Source organism: Haliotis rubra, unplaced genomic scaffold, assembly GCF_003918875.1.
Source record: "Haliotis rubra isolate DU_JTF1 unplaced genomic scaffold, ASM391887v1 Scf1, whole genome shotgun sequence".
Classification (NCBI taxonomy): Eukaryota; Metazoa; Mollusca; class Gastropoda; order Lepetellida; family Haliotidae; genus Haliotis; species Haliotis rubra.
The window spans coordinates 9078601-9097986 of NW_025764891.1; the positions used below are offsets into that span (position 1 = coordinate 9078601).

The window sequence follows — 19386 nt, forward strand, 5'->3', positions numbered from 1 at the left end:
CACGGTTGTGTTGGTTGAATAACACAAATGGCTGTTTTGGTCGTCCATAAATAACTGTTTTGGTCGTCCATGACTGTGACGGTTTTGTTGGTTGAATAACACAAATGGCTGTTTTGGTCGTCCATAAATGGCTGTTTTGGTCGTCCATGACTGTGACGGTTGTGTTGGTTGAATAACACAAATGGCTGTTTTGGTCATCCATAAATGGCTGTTTTGGTTGTCCATGACTGTAACGGTTGTGTTGGTTGAATAACACAAATGGCTGTTTTGGTCATCCATAAATGGCTGTTTTGGTTGTCCATGACTGTAACGGTTGTGTTGGTTGAATAACACAAATGGCTGTTTTGGTCATCCATAAATGGCTGTTTTGGTTGTCCATGACTGTGACGGTTGTGTTGGTTGAATAACACAAATGGCTGTTTTGGTCATCCATAAATGGCTGTTTTGGTTGTCCATGACTGTAACGGTTGTGTTGGTTGAATAACACAAATGGCTGTTTTGGTCGTCCATGACTGTCGTGATTGTGTTGGTGGTGTATGACTGTAATGATTGTGCATGAGTTTCATGCTGTGTTCGATGTTCGTGTGTCTCTGGACACAAGTGTGCCAACCTTCCGACCCGTTTAGTCGCATCACAAGACTAGCATAGCTGAGGACCAATTCTAACACATAATCGAACACCACCAACAACAGGGGATTCCTTGCATCGTCTATAGATAACCAGCAACCTTTGCTTGGAAGAGATGACAGGGTGGTCTGACTCAGTAGCGTAGATTCCATTCCAGCTGTTTGACTGGCTGATCATGAACGTCCTATCTCCACCTGGAAAGCGTGGGTTCGAATCCCGGATGAGATCCAACATCAAACGTGCTGGTGTTTCTACTTTTCTAAGAAGGTATTGTCCCACATATAACACTTATTACATCTGACCCTTCTCTAAATGACAGTATTCATAACTTTCGGCTATGCGAGAAGTACAAACTTACCCTTGTGGGAGGGAACACAAAGATGGTGATGTTGACCCTAAAACTACGACGCTTGTTACATTTACCGATCTACTTCATGTACCTGGATTAATGCTGAGTGCAGAGACAAAGAAAGAAAGAAAGAAGCAAATGGTATTTGCATAAAATAGAGATACTGATGAAACAATACGAACATATATCCCAACAAAGCAATTTATTGTTGTTTCGTGGTACAGGCAAAGGGAAGACCATTTGATCCAATGTAAGAAGGATGGTGGTGTTTTTCGGAGGAGAGTCGGGCGAGTTCATGTTGGGATACAAAACTACTGTTCCTTGTTGAGGATCCCCGTTTTCATTTGACAATGAGTAGAGCTAACATTTGAATGTATATTTTACATGAGCCTCCAACCTGGAATAGGACACCGCCCGGTTTATCTTCATGGTGACACCTCTGGGTATTGGTCAAGACAAATTAAAATATCAGAAATATATCAGTATTTTGCAACAACGACGCTCCCCCCAAAAAACCCCCAACAACAACAAACAAAAACAAAAACAACAACAACAAAAACACAAAACAACAAAAACCCAAAACAAAACAAAACACAAAACCCAAAAAATAGATACATATAATAAACAACAACAAAACACACGCACCCACGCACAGCAAGCACACACACACACACACACACACACACACACAACCAACAAACCCCCACAAAACCCCCAAAACAACAACAAAAAACAAACAAACAAAAAACCCAGAAGAACAATCAAAACAAAACAAACCAGAACCAAAAAAACAACAAAAGCAACAACAAACAAACGAGAAAAAAACCCCACTAAACAAAACCGGCCACAGGTAATTAAGACCGATCTCAAACCAAGATGTTACTGCTGCCACATGAACCTCATCCCCTGTTAAATGGTCTACTCGTACCCTGGTAACGGGACTACCATTTGGGTAAGCGTGTCTGGAGCTCGGGATGTAAACTTCGCATACCAGTAAGCTTCATTGTAATACATGTACAAATAGTCAATATCTTTGTCGCCCCATGTCTTGAAGAACGAGATCAGCCTCTGGGCCAAGACTGGGTCTCCGTCAACGCCGAATATCTCCGTGTGGTTGCCCAGGTATTCAGGCATATATGTGTAGGCGATGGCCAGGTCGTAGGTTGGTTGAAAGTCGGGATAGAATCTCACGCCGAGATCATAAAGGGCTTGAAATGCCCGCTGAACAAAGCTGCCACAGTCCCAGGACTCCGTCCAGTAGGGACCATCTGGAATGAAGTGTTGGTCTGTTTAGTATCACGCCCCAGAAAACATCCATTTTAGTGTTTTCATAGAGTCTGTTTAATGTATGAGGTATCGCTAAGGTTTAAGACGTAGATGTTGATAAAGTCTGTTGAGAGAATAAGGGTTCTGGCGAATAATGTCCCGACGTATAACTAGCTCAGACAATTAAGTTGAAGTATAATACAATGTGATTTTTCAGACTTGTACAGCAACGACCATTTAGTGGAAAATAGTACATTTAATTACTTGTGTTTTACACATCCTACAACTATATTTTATGCAGTGATTCCTGCGGCTCTCGGGGGCGGTGGTGTAAGCTAGTGGTTAAAGCGTTCGCTCGTCACGCCGAAGATCCGGGTTCGACTCCCCATATGGGTGCACTGTGTGAGGCGCATTTCTGATGTTGTCCGCCCTGATATTGCTAAAATATTGCAAAAAGCGGCGTAAAACTATAACCCACGTAGACATGGGACTCTCCGATATAACTCCGAAGAGAATCGCAGTAGGCTTTTCCAGGCGGACCACGTGATCAGTCCACCGGCGAGGGGCTTGGAGAACCATAGTCTTGTTCGTTACTTTAGTCTGCTATCTGATGCCCATATAGTAAGGTGTTGTTGTATGCTAATTTGGCCCCTCACCATTATCTATATCTCCTGGACTCGCGTTTCTGTAAACTTACAATAACCCCTGGATCCACTCCGTGGTTCTGGAGATCCGTGAAGATCCGGGTTAGAAATAATCTTCAGCAGCCCATGCTTGTCGTAAGAGGCGACTAACGGGATCGGGTGGTCAGGCTCACTGACTAGGTTGACACATGTCATCGTATCTTAATTGCGTAGATCGATGTTCATGCAGTTAATCCCTGGATTGTCTGGTCCAGACTCGATTATTTACAGACCGCCGCCATATAGCTGGAACATTGCTGAGTGCGGTGTTAGACAACAAACCAACCAAACCAAAACGTAGTTCTTGCGATCGTACATTATCCACTGCTGATGTTAATTTTCAGTTAAAGCAATTTGCAGAAAATGCAAGGACAACACGTCAGTTAAGGTAACGCGTATTACCAAGAAAACCAAGACAGCGCTTGTCTTAATGGACATGATGATGACATGTATCTGATATATATGAAAGTAAGAATCACCAGGAATTATGTAGTCAAGAACAGAATCGGAATCAAGGCGCTTCAAATACTTTCTCACAGAAATTCAACCCCTGATGGTAGAGGATGCCCCCCAACTTACCTCTGGAACGCATCAGATGTGCCGTGTCGCCATAGATACCAGTACTGTTGTCCCACGTGACCCAGTGTGAGAAAGCATTGAGGAGTTTGCCTGAAACGATATTTCTATTAGAAAATAAATAGAATGAGATATTAAGTAGAAAATAAGTGAATATATTATGCTTCAACACTAACACAATCGGATCATTCGGAACTAACAAACAATTCTCTGGGAAGTAACATTTCATGCTGTATGCGCAATTTGACTTTTTTCTGAGCAAATGAATCTTGGTGAATCTTGTGGACCTACCGGTTGTCTTCGCCACCGGATGGCGTACTGCTTTTGGCCCTTGGAAGAAGCTGCTGAAGTTGGAACTGAAGCACGATGCGCCCTGGTTACACCAGAGGAACGAATCATCTTCCAGCACCGCGGGTCGGGAGCAGTTTATGATGCTGAACATATGGGCCCAGTCCAAGGTGTAGTAGAAGCCAGTGTTGAGGTTGTGCAGGCCAATGCCGGCGTGATGCGGCATCTAAAGTGAATTAGCGAAAACGTGAGTTGGTTTGGTTTCATACTCAGATGTCTGCGTTTGCTGAGGTTGGTTTGCTGTTCTCAACAATAGTCCAGCTATATGGCAGCGTTCTGTTCTTTTGCAAATCCTGCTATCTACCGAAATCTGCAGGGATGCCGAAATCTAAAGGACAGTTTAATTACCAAGCAAATGTTGATTTCTGAAGGGGGCTTTGCTTAGACTGCATAGACTCGGGAAGATGGGTGACACATTCACTACATATTGTAATCACATGACCCGACGTTTTCAGCCGCTGCTCAAATACTTCTTTGCGCGAAGGAGGGGTCAAACAATTTCTCTTTGGACCCACAACACATTAGTTTTTAATTCTTCAACACTTTGCTGAACACTTTACCCCGTGAATATAAAACGGCCTCCCACAACTTTCTCCCGGAAAGGGGATCGTGGTTTTACCTGGTGTTGGGTGCTTACGCAGAAGAATTGATCTTCAGTAACCCTTGCTTGTCGTAAGAGGCGACTAACGGAATCGGGTGGTCGATGCTCATGATGTTGATCACTGAATTGTCTGGTCCAGACTCGATTATTTACAGACCGCCGCCATAAAGCTGGAATATTACTGACTGCGGCATAAAACTAAACTCACTCACTCACTTATGCAGAAGAGCTGTTAAATATACATATGTGGTGTTCATACATCCTTCACAGATTGGGTACAAGGTGTGAATCCCAGTTCTGGTGTCCCCCACCGTGATGTTGCTGGAATATTGCTAAAAGCGGCGTAAAACCAAACTCAGTCAGTCAGTCAGTCAGTCCTTCACAGATGTTCTATAGATAGATGACGTTTAGGCGCTGGACACATCGGATCTGTTCTGTTTCTCTTGGTGATGCATTTCTGTCTCCAATCGGAATTAATATGGTACCTATTCTCACCACTTTGTCGATAGATGGAACGCGTCTTCCACTTCCCCTCATGCTGTAGATCACTATGGTGTCGTCGTCATCAAAAGTCACCATCGGCACTCCGTCGGAACAGAAGTGTTTGTCCTGTGGGTTTTTACAGCGAGGATCCACTGGTGGTCTACTTTTAAAGCGTCTGGAAATATTAAAAAAGTGAACATGGTTAAAAAGGTTTGTTTGCGTGTTATTTATTACCGCACTAAGCAATATACCAGTGTTGTGATGGAGTCCTGTAAATATATTCGTATATATCTTTGACGCGTCAAAGAAACAGTCGATCCTTTTCAGTGTGGACACCGTTAGTCCTCGTTCCAAGCCGATGTAGGACGTGCAGAGTTACTCATTAACAATGATTCGAGAATCCGATAAATATGTTTTGACAGACCAGTCGACGCACCCCTGTTTAGATGCCACATTCCCATGAGCCCATGTTCTTGCATAACAAAGCATGACCTACAAACGACTAAAGTGGTCCTCGGTAATTCGGTTAGAAGTAACTGAACTGTTGAAACGTTGACGTAACGTGTGTGTCGTATGTTGTATATGTTGTACATATTATGCATATTTATTTTGCATATGGGCCTATGTCCTTCATGAACTAAACTGATTGATTGATCAGGAGAATTTACAGTGAATTGTACCGTTCGGAATAGCGAAATAGTAAATAGTTTCATCTTAAAGTTCTAAACAAGCGAAGAAGATAACACTCTACTATAACAATGGTTTGAAAAGAAAACTTTCTACTCCCGACACCGATTATACATCCCGGCACCGTGTCTTTAGCTTTGGCGGTACTCCCCTACTCCCTTGGAAATTAGCTCTCCAGGGAAATCCGAAATATACATTTTAGCCTTCCCGGGACAACGAAAAAATAAATTTTAGCCTTCCCGGCACGACACCTTTCAGAACAACGACTCATGTTTATCTCACCTATGTGGCATAACATAGTCAAAACTCCCAGCCTCGACTGTCGTCCAAATGATTCCATGAGAAAACAGTATCAGAGCTGTCAGCAACATTGTCGATATGAAGATGCAAGGTGACTGACTTTGTTATGTTTCTGTTGAAACAAACAACTCATATATAGTTGGAAGGGATATGAAAGGGAAATTAAATATTAGTTAATTAGTTCACGGGGCACTTCTCCAATCTGTTGACCCGAACACGCCACTGCATGGGTTTATAGGGCTGAATGATAACGTGAGCCTCACATATAATAATGATACAGAAACAGTTTGCTGTCGTCACTGCATGATCCCCCGGAGAGTTGCTTGTAGTGACCCGGGCACAACAGTGCGTGACCACGTGATCATGTTGTGGTGTAGTTAGGTCCATGTAAATTCCTATTTTTTTCAGTAATGTCATTGTAAATATTTTGTTGTCGACGTTACATGATGTCATACGGTTTTAATCTCGGAAACTTACCTATCAATTGGGAAAATTGTTTCTTGTTACAAGATAGTAAAATAAACAGGTATCTGTGAGCTTTGCTTAATCTCTATGAAAACAGATCTTCTTCAATAGTTCTGATTTAATAAAATTGTCACAATGTCACGTTGCATCAGTGACATTGTTTAACATGATTTACACTGTTCTGTTTGTCGTCTGTCAGTGACATTGTTCTGCTCGAAATTTATTAGTGACATTGTCAGTGACATTGTTGTGTTGGTTGTCTATCATTTACATTCCCCTATATGTCGTCTGTCTGTGACATTGTTGTGTTGTTTGTCTGTCATTAACATTCCCCTATATGTCGTCTGTCTGTGACATTGTTGCGTTGGTTGTCTATCATTTACATTCCCCTATATATCGTCTGTGTGACATTGTTGTGTTGGTTGTCTATCCTTTACATTCCCCTCTATGTCGTTTGTCTGTGACATTGTTGCGTTGGTTGTCTATCATTTACATTCCCCTATATATCGTCTGTGTGTGACATTGTTGTGTTGGATGTGTATCCTTTACATTCCCCTATATATCGTCTGTCGGGGACATTGTTGCGTTGGTTGTCTATCATTTACATTCCCCTATATATCGTCTGTCTGTGACATTGTTGTGTTGTTTGTCTATCATTTACATTCCCCTGTATGTTGTCTGTCTGTGACATTGTTGTGTTGGTTGTCTATCATTTACATTCCCCTATATATCGTCTGTCTGTGACATTGTTGCGTTGGTTGTCTATCATTTACATTCCCCTATATATCGTCTGTGTGTGACATTGTTGTGTTGGTTGTCTATCATTTACATTCCCCTCTATGTCGTTTGTCGGGGACATTGTTGCGTTGGTTGTCTACCATTTACATTCCCCTATATATCGTCTGTGTGTGACATTGTTGTGTTGGTTGTCTATCATTTACATTCCCCTATATGTCGTCTGTCGGGGACATTGTTGCGTTGGTTGTCTATCATTTACATTCCCCTATATATCGTCTGTGTGTGACATTGTTGCGTTGGTTGTCTATCATTTACATTCCCCTAGATATCGTCTGTCGGGGACATTGTTGCGTTGGTTGTCTATCATTTACATTCCCCTATATATCGTCTGTGTGTGACATTGTTGTGTTGGTTGTCTATCCTTTACATTCCCCTATATATCGTCTGTCTGTGACATTGTTGTGTTGGTTGTCTATCGTTTACATTCCCCTATATGTCGTCTGTCGGGGACATTGTTGCGTTGGTTGTCTATCATTTACATTCCCCTATATATCGTATGTGTGTGACATTGTTGCGTTGGTTGTCTATCATTTACATTCCCCTATATATCGTCTGTGTGTGACATTGTTGCGTTGGTTGTCTATCATTTACATTCCCCTATATATCGTCTGTCGGGGACATTGTTGCGTTGGTTGTCTATCATTTACATTCCCCTATATATCGTCTGTGTGTGACATTGTTGTGTTGGTTGTCTATCCTTTACATTCCCCTATATATCGTCTGTCTGTGAACATTGTTGTGTTGGTTGTCTATCATTTACACTCCCCTATGTGTCGTCTGTCTGTGACATTGTTGTGTTGGATGTCTATCATTTACATTCCCCTATATATCGTCTGTCTGTGACATTGTTGTGTTGGTTGTCTATCATTTACATTCCCCTATATGTCGTCTGTCTGTGACATTGTTGTGTTGTTTGTCTATCATTTACATTCCCCTATATATCGTCTGTGTGTGACATTGTTGCGTTGGTTGTCTATCATTTACATTCCCCTATATATCGTCTGTGTGTGACATTGTTGTGTTGGTTGTCTATCATTTACATTCCCCTATTTGTCGTCTGTCTGTGAACATTGTTGTGTTGGTTGTCTATCATTTACACTCCCCTATATGTCGTCTGTCTGTGACATTGTTGTGTTGGATGTCTATCATTTACATTCCCCTATATATCGTCTGTGTGTGACATTGTTGTGTTGGTTGTCTATCATTTACATTCCCCTATATATCGTCTGTCTGTGACATTTTTGTGTTGTTTGTCTATCATTTACATTCCCCTATATGTCGTCTGTCTGTGACATTGTTGCGTTGGTTGTCTATCATTTACATTCCCCTATATATCGTCTGTGTGTGACATTGTTGTGTTGGTTGTCTATCATTTACATTCCCCTATTTGTCGTCTGTCTGTGAACATTGTTGTGTTGGTTGTCTATCATTTACACTCCCCTATATGTCGTCTGTCTGTGACATTGTTGTGTTGGATGTCTATCATTTACATTCCCCTATATATCGTCTGTCTGTGACATTGTTGTGTTGGTTGTCTATCATTTACATTCCCCTATATGTCGTCTGTCTGTGACATTTTTGTGTTGTTTGTCTATCATTTACATTCCCCTATTTGTGGTCTGTCTGTGACATTGTTGTGTTGGTTGTCTATCATTTACTTTCCCCTATATGTCGTCTGTCTGTGACATTGTTGTGTTAGTTGTCTATCATTTACATTCCCCTATTTGTCGTCTGTCTGTGACATTGGTGTGAAGGTTGTCTATCATTTACATTCCCCTATTTGTCGTCTGTCGGCGACATTGTTGTGTTGGTTGTCTATCATTTACATTCCCCTATTTGTCGTCTGTCGGCGACATTGTTGTGTTGGTTGTCTATCATTTACATTCCCCTATTTGTCATCTGTCGGGGACATTGTTGTGTTGGTTGTCTATAATTTACATTGCCCAGTATGTCCTCTGTCAGTGACATTGCTCTATTTGTCGTCTGTCTGTGACATTGTTGTGTTGGTTGTCTATCATTTACATTGCCCAATATGTCCTCTGTCAGTGACATTGCTCTATTTTTCGTCTGTCTGTGACATTGTTGTGTTGGTTGTCTATCATTTACATTGCTCTATATCTATGCCGTTTATTATTGGCATAGCTGCGTTGATAGTTTAAGACTTTCATGGTCACATGTTTGATTAAAAACCTATAATTGTACTGGTTGTCCATCACTGTTATGGCTGTGCTGGTTGTTTATGATTGTCACGATTATGTTGGTTGTGTTTAATAGTTGCGATAGTTGTCCAAGACAAATGACTGTATTTGACTCTCATAGTTGTTGTGTTTGCCTTTTACTGCCATGGTTGCTTGGATGTCCACGATTCCCATCGTTATGTTGCTTATTCATGACCAATGGCTGTGCTCTATGTCAATGACTGCCTTAGTTGTGTTGGTTGCCTATGGTTACCGTTGTTGTGTTACTTGTTTATAATTGTTATGTCTGTGTTTGTTACCCATGACTACCATGGCTGTCCAAGACCAATGGTTGAGCTCCTTGTCCCGATTGTGTTTGTTATCCACCTCTGTCACCTCTGTCACGGTTGCGGTTGCGTTGCGTTGACTGTTCATTTCTAAGGGCTGTGTTGGTTGTCTATGACTACCATGGTAGTGACGAATGATAATGGTGGTTGTCCGTGATGGTCATTGATGTGCTTCTGTGTTTCGCTTTGTTGTAAGCTTGTAGACACTCTTTTGGACACAATTGTGTACTAACCGCCCGACCCCTTCAGTCACCTCACAGGACAAGTATAGCTGGGGACCAATTCTAAAGCAAAATTGAAAACACCAACCACGCTGGATGTAGGAAAAAAAGACACAGGAAAAAACGTATGTGAGGAAATGTGATAAGTAACTGTGATTCATGATTGATCCTCTGTGAGGAACTGTGATTAGTACCTGTGATTCATGATTGACCCTCTGTCAGGAACTGTGATTCATGATTGATCCTCTGTGAGGAACTGTGCTTAATAACTGTGATAATGATTGATACTCTGTGAGGAACAGTGATCAGTAACTGTGATTTATGAATGATCCTCTGTAAGGAACTGTGATTCATGATTGATCATCTGTGAGGAACTGTGCTTAGTACCTGTGATTCATGATTGATCCTCTGTGAGGAACTGTGATCAGTAACTGTGATTGATGAATGATCCTCTGTAAGGAACTGTGATTCATGGTTAATCATCTGTGAGGAACTGTGCTTAGTAACTGTGATTCATGATTGATCCTCTGTGAGGAACTGTGCTTAGTACCTGTGATTCATGATTGATCCTCTGTGAGGAACTGTGATCAGTAACTGTGATTTATGATTGACCCTCTGTCAGGAGCTGTGATTCATGATTGATCCTCTGTGAGGAACTGTGCTTAATAACTGTGATAATGATTGATCCTCTGTGAGGACCTGTTATCAGTAACTGTGATTTATGATTGGTCCTATGTTAGGAACTGTGATTCATGATTGATCATTTGTGAGGAACTGTGCTTAGTACCTGTGATTCATGATTGATCCTCTGTGAGGAACTGTGATCAGTAACTGTGATTTATGAATGATCCTCTGTAAGGAACTGTGATTCATGGTTAATCATCTGTGAGGAACTGTGCTTAGTAACTGTGATTCATGATTGATACTCTGTGAGGAACCGTCATCAGTAACTGTGATTCATGATTGGTCCTCTGTGAGGATATGTGAGTGAGTGAGTGAGTTATTATTTAACGTCACATCGGCAATATTTCAGCCATATCGTGACGAGAACAGAAATAGCATATATATAGAGATTATAAAACCTGCCGACGAAGGACAGTATGAGGATATGTGATCAGTAACTGTGATTCATGACTGATCCTCTGTGAGGAACTGATTTATGATTCATTCTGTGATTTATGATCATAATTAAACATATTAAACAGATACTATACAATTATTGTGACTTTTCTTCCTGTGACTTTTTTCCTTGCCAAAATTGTGACTTATCCGTGACTTTTTTCCCTGTGACTTTCTTTCCGATGACCACCCCACTACCCACAGCAGACGAACCGGCGATGATTCGTGGCAGATACCCAGCAACCTATGCTTAAATGGTCACGATTAAAATGGGTCGCGGGGAACGCCAGCAATTCAATCACATGAGTGTCTGTTCCGGAATGGCTTATTATCGGATGTGATTTCGGATCATACTGAACCTCAAACACACCAGATTGTGTACTTCTCTAAGAATTTGTGGTCCCAATCATAACACTTGTCACATTTACTTGTTTCCAATTTTCCGAATGACGTTTAGTGGAATGATCGGAGGATGAATGTGTTAGATTGCTGTGTTAGAGGGGAGGCGATTGGGTGCCTCAGTTTTAAGGGGGTGGATTTAAATCAATGGTGAGACCCCCAAACCAAAGTACCATAAATGTGTAATTCCAAATATAAGGTTCAATCGTCTTCATATATCTGAATTATTCTGTCCACAATCAAACACTAAGACGGCAATGATGCTTGCTTCATATGACACTGATTAAAAACAAAGCATAAATATATCCCATCAAAGCATTTTATTGGTGTTCCATGAAATGTTGAACGGCAAACTCCAAACTGTTCAATTGACCGTCTTGGAATCGGCCTTGACGAACGTCGATATATAATACAGACAAATGGAAGACCATTTGGTTGAATGCAAGGAGAAGATTGAGTGAGTGAGCTAGGCGTTATGCAGCTTTTAGCACTATTCCATCAATATCACGGCGGGGGGACGTCAGAAAGTTAATTCTTTGTTAAATGGTCTACTCATATCCTGGTAAGGGAACTATCATTTTGGTAAGCGCGTCTGGAGGTTGGGATGTCAGCTTAGCATGCCAATACGCTTCATTGAAATACAGATACATATGGTGATGGTCTTTCTGGCGCAAATGCTTGAAATACGAAATCAGCCTCTGGGCCAAGACTGGGTCTCCATCAGCGCCGAATATCTCCGTGTGGTTGCCCAGATATTCAGGCCTATGTGTGTAGGCGATGGCCAGATCGTAGGTTGGTTGAAAGTCGGGATAGAATCTCACGCCGAGATCATAGAGTGCTTGAAATGCCCGCTGAACAAAGCTGCCACAGGTCCAGGTGTCCGTCCAGTAGGGGCCATCTAGAATGAAATGTAGGTGTGATTAGTGCCATGTCCAATAAAAACACATAGTTTGGTTTTTTATTACGTCGCACTCAGCAACATTCCAGCTCCTTTGCAGCAGTCAGTAAATAATGAAGTCTGGACCAGAAAACCCAGTGATAAACAGCATGAACATCGATCTACGCAATTTGGATACGATGACATGTGCCAACCAAGTCAGCAAGCCTGACCACCCGATTCCGTTAGTGGTCTCTACGACAAGCATGGGTTACTGAAGACCAATTCTAACCCGGATTTTCACGGGTCAGCTCATCTGTGAATCGTGGTAGGTCATGCAAATCGATTTTAAAGGGCATACTTTTGCGTATTGTACTCGCCATCTGATTGGTTATACCTAGTAGCGTAGCTAATCAAATTGACAAACAGAAATCAAATAAAGGTAACTTGAGATTGTTAGAACCACGTGAATGGATCTACGGCTTAGAGTAGGATGATGCTCACCTCTGGAACGCATCAGATATGCCGTGTCGCCATAGATACCAGTATTGTTGTCCCACGTGACCCAGTGGGAGAAAGCACTGATGATTTTGCCTGAAAAGATGTTTCCATTAAAACATTAATCAGGTGAGATAATGAAAAGAATATAACTGGACTTATTCCACCCCTTCACTCACTCATTTTCAGGCAGAAAACCAACACATATTGGCACATTATTTATAAGCAATACATCCTTACCTGAGAATATAGTATTTACCACTTCCTCAGTGGTGATGAAGACCACGTCATTCGTCAGTTATCGCCAAAACCCGGAGAGTTAATATGCTGATGAGGGTCAGGTAACAGAGGTACCATAAGTCACCATAATGGTGATCTACGTTAAGTTGATGGCTATCTGAAGCCTTTTTCTGTTTTGAATAGTGCAGTCGCAGTTATGACCTTTTAATGTCCTAATGCTAGTGTATATATATCAACTTTACGAAGATCACCATAATGGTGACTTTGGGGACTTATGGTGCCTCTGTTTGATTGCGATCTGTTTGGTTGTAACATAATGGTGATCTACGTTAAGTTGATTGCTATCTGAAGCCTTTTTCTGTTTTGAATAGTGCAGTCGCAGTTATGACCTTTTAATGTCCTTATGCTAGTGTATATATATCAACTTAACGATGATCACCATAATGGTGACTTTGGGGAATTATGGTGCCTCTGTTTGATTGCGATATGTTTGGTTGTAACATAATGGTGATCTACGTTAAGTTGATTGCTATCTGAAGCCTTTTTCTGTTTTGAATAGTGCAGTCGCAATTATGACCTTTTAATGTCCTTATGCTAGTGTATATATATCAACTTAACGAAGATCACCATAATGGTTACTTTGGGGACTTATGGTGCCTCTGTTTGATTGTGATCTGTTTGGTTGGCACCATAATGGTGAGTTGAGAGGAAGGTGATTACTTAATGGATGACGTCTTCTGTATCATATTATGATGTCACTTTTCAGTAAAAGGTCGTATATCTCACTAAGGCGGCTGTGATGGTCTAGTTACAGACATAATCGTAGTTTCTCGCAGTGCCTCATTAACTAAGCAGGTATGGGTGACAGTATCGGCGCTATGGTGAATCTCATGGACCTACCAGTTGTCTTCGCCACCGGGTGGCGCTCTGTTCCTGGTCCCCGGAAGTAGCCGGTAAAGTTGTTACTGAAACACGACGCGCCTTGGTTACACCAGAGCAACGAATCATCCTCCAGCACCGTGGGTCGGCTCCAGTTCAGAACGCCGAACAGAGGGGACCAGTCCAAGGTGTAGTTGAAGCCAGTGTTGAGGTTGTGCAGGCCCATGCCGGCGTGATGAGGCATCTAAAGTGAATTAGCGAGTAAGTGTGTGAGTTGGTTTGGTTTCAAACCGTGCTTAGATCAGTGTGTGTTATCTGAACAGGATAGATTGGCCACTGTCAATCATGTGTAGCATCTGGGTACAGTGCTTTCCCCGATACAAGGTGGTTTACTGGCAATAGAATACCAGTTTGTATCCGTGTCGAACTTTTCGAATTTCGTGTTCGTTCGTAGCGCCACCAATGGCGCGTTGCTACTTATGCCCCTTTTATGTCCTTCCTATTAACAACTCAGATTTCACCTGTCATGTTACTTGCATATTGGTCTAACAAAATGGCGGCTCCCAGTCAAGACGGTCCGATCGAAAATCAAGATCTACAGACTGTATATTGTAATGAAACGCGTATTACTTTGCGAAGTGCATCAACTTACTTTAGCACCTTGATTAAAAACATGAAAAATGGGAAAATATCTGTCGACACCTCGTTGACGGGATTCATGTTTTGCAAATCGTGAGGATGTTCAGGGGTCGCGTGTGCCTATGAGTGAGTGAGTTTTAGTTTTACGCCGCACCCAGCAATATTCCAGCTATACCGGGGCGGGCTTAGGATAGAGTCGACTAACCAATAGTTGCTATCACCGATGAGTAACATCTGGATACAGAATTGGTGGTTCGATCGGCCCTTCTTTGTCCTTCCTACTGACCAATCAGATTTCACTTATCATAGTACTTGTATTTGCTTCCAACAAATGACGGTCTTGATGTATATTGGAATGAAACGAGTATTACCTTGCTAAGTGCATCAAATAATGTCAACACCTTGATTAATAACATGAACAAAATGACAAAATATCTGTCGACGTCCATTTGACGGGGCAAATGTTTTCCAATTCTGCTATCAACCGAAATCTGCAGGGATGTCTATTTCGTTTGGTGGCTTAGCTTGGACTATGCATAGACCCGTTAATCCAGCCAGAACATAACTTTCATGAAGGTCAAGCGAAATTCGGCAATGGTGGAAGATGGACTTCCCCTTGCCTCGGGAAGATGGGTGACACACTATCGGTGAATATTGTAAACGTCTGGCTCAACGTTTTCAATCGTTTACATAGTGTCGGGTTAAGCGTGAGTGAGTGAGTTTTACGCCGCACTCAGCAATATTCCAGCTGCATGGAGGCGGTCTGTAAATAATCGAGTCTGGACCAGACAATCCAGTGATCAACAGCATGAGCATCGATCTTCGCAATTGGGAACCGATGACATGTGTCAACCAAGTCAGCGATCCTGACCACCCGATCCCGATCGCCTTTTATGACAAGCATGGGTTGCTGAAGACCAATTCCACCCCGGATCTTCACGGGTGGTGGGGTAAGAAGAGACGGGAGGTGTACATGCGAGCTAAGTGTCATTGAGTATACCCCCTTTACAGAGGCTGTATAGACACAGGACGTTTAGGCGCTGGACACTCAGAATCTGTCCTGTTTTTTTGTGGATGATGTAATACTGTCCCCAAAACTATTTGCAAGAGGGTTAATCAACAATTAATGCAGTGTTCTCACCATTCTGTCGGTGCCTGGGGTATGGCTTCCACTTCCACTCATGCTGTAGATCACTATGATGTCGTCGTCATCAAACGTCGCCATCGGCTCTCCGCCGAAACAGAAGTGTTTTCCCTGTGCATTTTGACAGCGAGGATCCGATTGTGGTCTGCTTTCAAAGCGTCTGGAAATATTGAACCTGCATCAGCATGGTCAAGAGGTTTGTTTACTTAAGTATTATTTTATCAGTAAATTATCGAGTCAATCGAAAACTCTTTCGGGGTTATATCATCACTATTACTGGCCACCTGATCAGTAATGGTTTCTGGTGACCTGTATTGTAACCCGGATGTTTAACAGGATGAGGGTGGGTTTATAGGTAGGGCTTGGACGACAAAATAAAGGACCGTTCATAATTTATGGCTTAGGTGTGTGTGTGTGTGTGCGCGTGCGTGCGAGCGTGCGTGCGTGCGTGTGTTGTTGGTGAACGGTCCCTAAGATACTTATAAAATAATCGATTCCCTTCTGTTGATTAGTAAGTCCGATGACCTCCTATTTCATGAGGCAAATAATATATATATTAATAATCACGGATAACCCAAGCTGCTTGTGAGGTGCCAGAGGGTTAATAGTCACATGACATTTCCCACCTGGTACCTATTTTCTGCTGGGTGAACAGAGGCAATTTTGAACAAACTCACTTGCCTAAGGTGAGACCATATGTATCACACGTGCTGTTGTAGGGCAGAACTGAAGTTCCAAGAAACTCTTAGGAGTCAAGCTGCCAATGGTCACCCATCCAAGAATTCTCCGCGCCCAACGATGCTTATCTTCAACTGATTTGTGAATTTGTGAGAGAGGAGTACTATTTGATAAAAGTCTATTGCAACGAGTTGTTTAAAATATACGACTGAAGCAAGACAAAAGTAACATTTTTTGTTACCCACCCTAAACTCAGGCCTTCAAATGTATGGATACTTAGCCTAATATCCTTATGGCAGTAGCGCTTGAATACATAAAACAAAGTTCTTGAATGACATCACCCAGCTTCCTGCTTAATACTGATACGTACTGCGACTACCACAAAAAGATTTCAGACATGTCTGTAAATTGGCAAGGCAATGATGATAGTAATGGTGGAAACTAGACATGGTAGGTAGGTCAGGACACTTAGCGAAACCTTAGTACTTCCGGTGACAAACTACGTTTCATACCTTTTGGAATGGTCTCATGGTTGCCATGTTTGTCGCAAACATGTCCAAGTAACAGTAAAACCTCGTTATCGTGGACATGGTTCGTCCTCGTTTTCAGGACGATATAGGACATACAGAATTACTGTTTAACTCGAAAATATGTCTTTGATAGCCCAGTCGAAACACCCCTGTGTGAGATGACACATCCGAGCATGAACCCAGTTCTTCCATAACAAAACAGGACACACAAACACCACCACTGGACTGGTTCCCGGTAATCCGGTTATCCGAAACATGAAAGTGAACGTAAACGCTGATCGGGACAATTTACAGTGAACTGTACTGTTCGGAAGAACGCGGTTTCATTGCAAACTGTTTTAGAACAACGACTCATGTTTATCTCACCTGTGTGGTATAACATAGTCAAAACTCCCAGCCTCGGCTGTCGTCCAAAAGATTTCATGAGAAAACAGTATCAGAGCTGTCAGCAACATTGTCGATGCCGGGCCACAGTAAATTTTGCAATATTGCTATTAAAACACAGAACCCTTTTATAGGTAGTACATATGTATAAGGGTAATTAAATATGAATGTAATTAGTTCGCCGGACACATCCCACCATGCAGAGCTGCTTGAGTTGACCTGGGCACATCACTGCATGGGTTAATACGAGGGGTGAGTAATAACGTGAACCTCACATATAATAATGATAGAGAAATTGTTTGTTGTGGACATTTTATGATGCTGAAAACCAAGAAGAATTCGATCTTTTACTTCCGCAGCCCAGTGAGCCTTCCTTCGGTAATTATACAAACCATACTGGAGATGGGACTTGCCCCAGGGGAAGGCACAGATGGTCAAACCATCTAAAAACCACACTAATTGAGTGTGCAAAAGCGACAGGATGGCCTGAAAATCCACGCGTCAATGGCAAAAATCGCTTAAGCTGCATTGGGAAAATACAATGTCAATGTATGCTTACCCGACGGAGCAAAATCTCCGGGACCAACTCTGGCAACTTAAGCTTCACATGCGCCGTGAGCCAGTTGAACCCACAACTGGTGCCCGTCAGGAACCTTTGCATGAGCAGAATGCTCAAGTAGCTGCAGACTCAAAACTCCTTATGGACGTCTGCGGCAACCTCTTTCCTCTTTCTGATGAAAACTGTTCCGGCATAGAGCCAGTTGGCCTCGAAATTTCTGACCCTCACTCTTCTTCTTCCTCAGGTAAAAATCCAGTTTACATTTTGATTAACTCAATTTATTATTTGTGATTTACCTTTAACAAATGGAGGCAAATTAAAGAACTAAAATGTTTTTTCCCAAAAATGAAATTGATTTATTTAATGAAGCTATTTCCCTAAAACTTTCTGCGGACTGTTCGTTACATGAAGTTAATTGTTGTGTCTATGCTGCCGCTCGAACTCTAAAGGAACTTCACATCTAATATCTATTGATGATAACAAAAGACCAAAGAAAAAACGGTTTCTAGTAAAACTTAATGAAATTACAAGAAACATTTCTGGATAGAGAGCTGTGCCTTAAAATGAGATCGTCAGGGAACCCAATGTCTAAAAGACAAAAGTCAATCTGGAGAAAATTAAAATTTTTAAATATAGGACAACTTGTTTGAGTATTGAGTACAATAATCTGTATCGAAACGTCGCACTCACAAAATAAAGAAGTTGTAATCCTAAAAAAATTGTTCTACATTGTAATATAGGACAACGAAAGAAAATGTACTTCTCCTTACGGGAAAAGTAAAGGTTTGGACTGAGAGAAAGAAGAAAATGGGAAAAGAAGAACAAATTCATCAAACAAATAAAAAGGTTAGAAACAATCTGTTTGAGAAGCATTTTTACAGGCAACTCAAAACAAAGGGTAATGGTGAACATGCTGACGGCCTCCGATGGATGCCAATGAGAGGTTCTGGAAACAGTTGTGGTCTGTCAAACCTGATCGTGTCCTCTTTGATAAAGCCAATTATAATTATATCATTGAATTTTCTGTCCCTTTTGACAGCAACGTGATTGACAAGATTCAGGAAAAGTATGCTAAATATGCGTACCTCGCCTTTGAAATGTCTTGCTTTCATCCCAACTATACTGTCGTCAGACTCCCTACTGTTCTCGGTGCCCTTGGTTTGGTACCTCCTGTTCTTTTGGGGGGTTGAGTCCCATCCGGGATTCGAACCCACACCCTCAGAGTCAGGCACCTAATCGCCAGCACACAAAGTCAGACGCCTAGTGTAATCCCAAATATAACATATGTTACATTTGACCACTTTCTAAAATGGCATTGTGTATTTCATAGCTTTCGGCCGTGGGAGCCGTGCCAATTAACACTTATCAGAGGGGTACACAAAGTCCGCAGTCTAGACTACCAGTTATCCGACTTCCATTTTTGTGGAAGCCGCGGTGGCTGAGCGGTCTAGGCGTCTGACTTTGTGTGCTGGCGATCAGGTGCCTGACTCTGAGTACTAGAATCTGTACTTT

At 41.9% G+C, this 19386-nt stretch overlaps 2 protein-coding genes and 1 long non-coding RNA gene across 3 annotated transcripts; all 3 read right to left on the reverse strand.

The window, feature by feature from the left end:
* Positions 1-1894: 1894 nt before the first annotated feature.
* LOC124290006 (ceroid-lipofuscinosis neuronal protein 5-like) lies at positions 1895-5991 on the reverse strand. Its single transcript, XM_046726722.1, has 5 exons — positions 5903-5991; positions 4946-5108; positions 3793-4015; positions 3505-3594; positions 1895-2244 (listed from the first exon to the last, which is right to left on the reverse strand). The coding sequence occupies exons 1-5, from the start codon at positions 5989-5991 to the stop codon at positions 1895-1897; spliced, it is 915 nt and encodes a 304-aa protein (XP_046582678.1).
* Positions 5992-10143: 4152 nt separating this feature from the next.
* On the reverse strand, positions 10144-10572 carry LOC124286495. Its single transcript, XR_006901056.1, has 3 exons — positions 10479-10572; positions 10316-10346; positions 10144-10184 (listed from the first exon to the last, which is right to left on the reverse strand). It is a non-coding gene; the product is annotated as an uncharacterized LOC124286495 (long non-coding RNA).
* A 1266-nt stretch (positions 10573-11838) lies between these two features.
* On the reverse strand, positions 11839-14175 carry LOC124285680 (ceroid-lipofuscinosis neuronal protein 5-like). The gene is made up of 3 exons (XM_046721989.1): positions 13962-14175; positions 12828-12917; positions 11839-12344 (listed from the first exon to the last, which is right to left on the reverse strand). Exons 1-3 carry the CDS (start codon positions 14164-14166, stop codon positions 11995-11997), a joined length of 645 nt encoding a protein of 214 aa, XP_046577945.1. The 5' UTR covers positions 14167-14175; the 3' UTR covers positions 11839-11994.
* Positions 14176-19386: the final 5211 nt, after the last annotated feature.